We start from the raw sequence: 3,573 nt of genomic DNA, 5'->3' as shown, positions 1-3,573 counted from the left end.
TGCACCTTGGAGCGCGGCGGCTTCTTTGGTATCGGGGGAGGCACCTTCTTCTCCTCCTGCACAGACAACGGGGGCTTCAGGGTGGGCGTGGGGATGGGACCTCTGGGGAACGGGCATCCGGGTGGGCTTGGCACGGCCAGCCGGTGTGTGGGACGTGCGGGGTGCTGCCGTAGGTGGCAAAGCCAAAGCCCCAGCGAGAGGGCCCGGTGCCCCTCCTGCACCACACCAAGTCGCAAGGCAGAGCTGCGTGTCCCTCCGTCCGTCTGCACTGGCGCGAAGGCACCCGCGGCACGCTGCCCCTGCCCATGCCAAGACCTGCCCGGCCCTTTGCAGGCAGCGCTGCCCAAAACACCCGGCGAGCCAGCAGCAAGACCGCGGTGGGGGAACAGCCCCTTCTTATAGCCTCGGCTTTTTCCAGCTCTGTTTTTCAAGTGTTTGCTAAAAACAGTGACTGGCGACAGCCCGGCAGCAGCGGTTTGGGCGCAGATGTGCTTGGGGAGGAGGAGGGAGGGAGAGGTGACAGGGGACAAGTGCCTGTGGCAGAGCCCTGCCCTTACCTTGGGCTCCATGATCTTCCACCCGTTGGCCTTGAGCTGCTGGAGCTCTGCGAACTTCATGCTGACGTCCTCAATGGAGAGCTGCAGGAGGTCCCAGAAGCCGGCCAGGTCTTGGAAGGTGGGCACAGGGAACGCGTTGGGATCCTGTGGGGAGAGAGTGTCATCCATATCCACCTGTGGGACATCGGCTTTGCTGCCCACGTGGCCATCCCACCCCCACGCTGCTGGGGGGCTCTCTGTCCAGCTCTCCCCCATGGCATTACAAAGTCCCTTTTCCATCACCTCTGAGCCCCCCCGCCTGCCGTGGCCGACCCCGCGGCACCGCTGCCGGCACTCACCATGTTCTGCTGGCAGAGGCGATAAAACTGCTGCACCTTCTGGGACATGAGGAGCTGGGCGCTGCCCACGGCGCTCCGGATCTTCTCCAGGACTGGCGGGGGGAGAGCAGACGGTCAGTGCTCCCATGGGGCACGGAGCCTCTCTCCCCTGCGGGGCAGGGACCTGCACCCCCCTGGGGGCAGCAGGGCAGCCTGGGCAGCTCGGACCCCCCCAACCCACGTGGCATCTCCTCCCTCCCCTAGACTCCAGCAGTGCCAGAGAATTTCCTGCTGTTTCTTTCCCCCACCCAACCTCTTCAGCCTCGGCAGGGGAGATGCTCCAAGGCAGTCCCAGGGTGGGAGCAGTGCAGGACTGGGGCTGTGCCCCCCGAGCTCTACAGAACCCCCCCATCCCTCCCAACCCTGCAAAGCCCCTGACTCACTCTCCTCCGGCAGGTCGTAGTCCTCAGCCTCCCTCTCCATCTGCTGGCACCAGCCCTCCATCTTCTCCACCTCCGCCTGCAGCAGTTTGATGAACCATTCCCCATCGCGGTGGCAGGGGGAGGCACGGCCGGAGTCGGGGAGGCTGCGGGAGCCCCGCTCCATCCAGGCATCCCGCCGGGGCACCTCCACCGTGTCGTACTGCAGCTGATAGTCCTCCCGGTACGCCCACTGCCCCTGCGTGTGCACCGTCTTGTACACCGCGTACTGCCGGCCGGACTCAGGCTCTGAGGAGTGCCGCTGGAAGGGGCGCCCAAACTGCAGGGCTTTGTCCTCGGTGGCCACGGTCAGGCCGGTGAAGCCCTCCAGCTCCAGGTCTGCCTGCACGCCTGCCGTCACGCTGTTGGAGCGCTTGAAGCGTGCTCGCCTGCAGAGAGGGAGAGCGCGTGGGGACCGGGTACCATGGCGGGCAGGGGCAGGGTGAGGGATGCCCGCGGGCGGGATGGGGCTGGGGATGCCGGTCTGGATCTCGGAGCATTTGGGGCCGCGGGGACAGCCCTGAGCAGCCGCAACCTGCAAGTCCCTCATTCCCTCTGCTCTTAGCCCGTTTCCATGGCTACCGGCGCTGGACCGAGGATGGAGAGGAGCGTGCACCGGGGCTGCGTGGGCACGTTGCCGGAGCTCCTCTCCTGCAGGCTGTGCAGGTCTCAGCACGCAGCGCTCCCACCCCGGCCCAAACGTCATGTTTAGCTGCAGAAAAGCCCAAAGGTTTCATCTGCGCCTGGGCCAGGCTCAAAGCGCAGGGCTGAGCGCCAGCGGAGGAGACCCCAGCACAGGGCGGGAGCGGGGGAGCCCCTTCCCCGGGCAGTCCGTTTGCAGCAGCGAGGTGCGAGGGCAAAGGGGAGGCAGATCCTGCCCCAGGCGGGGGCATCTGGCCTGGGACGGGGATGGTGCTGAGCTCTGGGGGCCTCAGCCAGCGGAGAGAGGGAAAAGATGCTGCAGGGCGGCTCAGGGAGCGCCAGGGGAATCCAATCCCACAGCGCAGCGAGCGTGACAGGTCTCAGCCCAGTCCGGCCATGCCGTACCTTTTGTCCTCCTCCACCTGCACCCCGATGGAATGGAACTCCCTCTGGCTCCGGCTCTCCGTATCTGAGTCAGAGATGGCCTCGACCTGCCGAGGGGCAGAGGGAGAGCGCTGGAGGGTAGCCCCGAGATGCGTCATGGCGGCTCAGCATCGTCCGTGCTACCGGGGCAGGCTCAGAGCCAGCTCAGAGCCCACAGGGAGGAGAGAAGCCCACCTGGACACCGATGGAGGGGCGCCACTTGCGCTGCCGAGCCAAGCTCCTCAGCTCCTCCCGGCCGGGGATGGCCTTGATGATGAGTGTGGAGGGCTTGGGAGCGCCACGGGGTTGGACTGGGGGCAGGTCGAGGGTCACAGTCGTCACCTTGGAGCTCTCCAAGCTCTCGGCCGAGTTGCAACGGGCCGCGGTGTCTTTGGACCAGGCGGGGCTGCGGGCGACCTCGCCGGGCAGGTAGCTGTCATGGGTAGACTCGGTGCTGCTCTGCGCCGTGACGGAGATGAGGGGTTTGGCTTTGGTTCCTGGAGGGATGGGAGGTGGAGCTTTTCTGTAACTGAAGGCTGTTGTGGGAGAGGCGCAGGATGAAAAGGCGCGTGAAAACACAGACACTTGCTCATTTCCCGCCGCGAACGGGGGCCCTTGGGGAACAGGGGTTTGCACCTCGGCTGCCCGAGATCTGGGCTGGAGCTCAGAGGGGCTCTTTGGCCAATTCATCCCCAGAAAGGGACTGGAAACCACCCCAGACCCATGCCACCCACACCGCTGCAGCACCCAGCGAGGGGCAGAGACGGGGAAACAAAGCAGGGGGAAAGAAATGGAGGGAAGGAGGGAATGGCGGACGGGTGCTGGGGGCACAGAGCAGCCCTCTGGCCAGGGATGAGCCACCAGCAGGATGCTCTTGTCCTGTGCCGGGGGCTGCAGGGGGCCGGGGGCAGAGCAGGGGTAGCACAGCCCTTGGTGGGTGCCTGGGCAAGCAGGCAGGGAGATGCAGGGGTCCCTCGCGCGGCCAAGCTCCCCCACCCCCGGGGACGCACAGGTGCTGGGCTTCAGGATGCTGCTGGTGATGGGCGGCCCGGCGGGGGCCGACATGGAGAAGAGTGAGAGGCAGTCGTCGTCCTGGGAGCAGCCCGCCTGGATGGCCCGCAGGTAGCTGTGGGTCCCCACTGCGGGAGCGGACGG

The 3,573-nt window shown here is 66.4% G+C and overlaps 1 protein-coding gene across 1 annotated transcript in view; it reads right to left on the bottom strand.

Annotated features, from left to right (window-relative positions):
• Positions 1-3,573, bottom strand: part of DLGAP3 (discs, large (Drosophila) homolog-associated protein 3) — a 7,850-nt gene that overhangs the window by 1,005 nt on the left and 3,272 nt on the right. Inside the window, exons 6-12 of the mRNA XM_009890600.1 lie at positions 3,429-3,557; positions 2,614-2,954; positions 2,401-2,486; positions 1,318-1,742; positions 896-987; positions 558-701; positions 6-56 (exon numbers count right to left, since the gene is read on the bottom strand). Coding sequence (XP_009888902.1) covers positions 6-56; positions 558-701; positions 896-987; positions 1,318-1,742; positions 2,401-2,486; positions 2,614-2,954; positions 3,429-3,557 — 1,268 coding nt within the window. The remainder of the gene's footprint in view (positions 1-5; positions 57-557; positions 702-895; positions 988-1,317; positions 1,743-2,400; positions 2,487-2,613; positions 2,955-3,428; positions 3,558-3,573) is intronic.

Source organism: Charadrius vociferus, unplaced genomic scaffold (genome assembly GCF_000708025.1).
Source record: "Charadrius vociferus isolate BGI_N301 unplaced genomic scaffold, ASM70802v2 scaffold1578, whole genome shotgun sequence".
NCBI lineage: Eukaryota > Metazoa > Chordata > Aves > Charadriiformes > Charadriidae > Charadrius > Charadrius vociferus.
The sequence above is the reverse complement of the archived record's forward strand: the minus strand, read 5'-3'. Positions and strand labels throughout refer to the sequence as shown.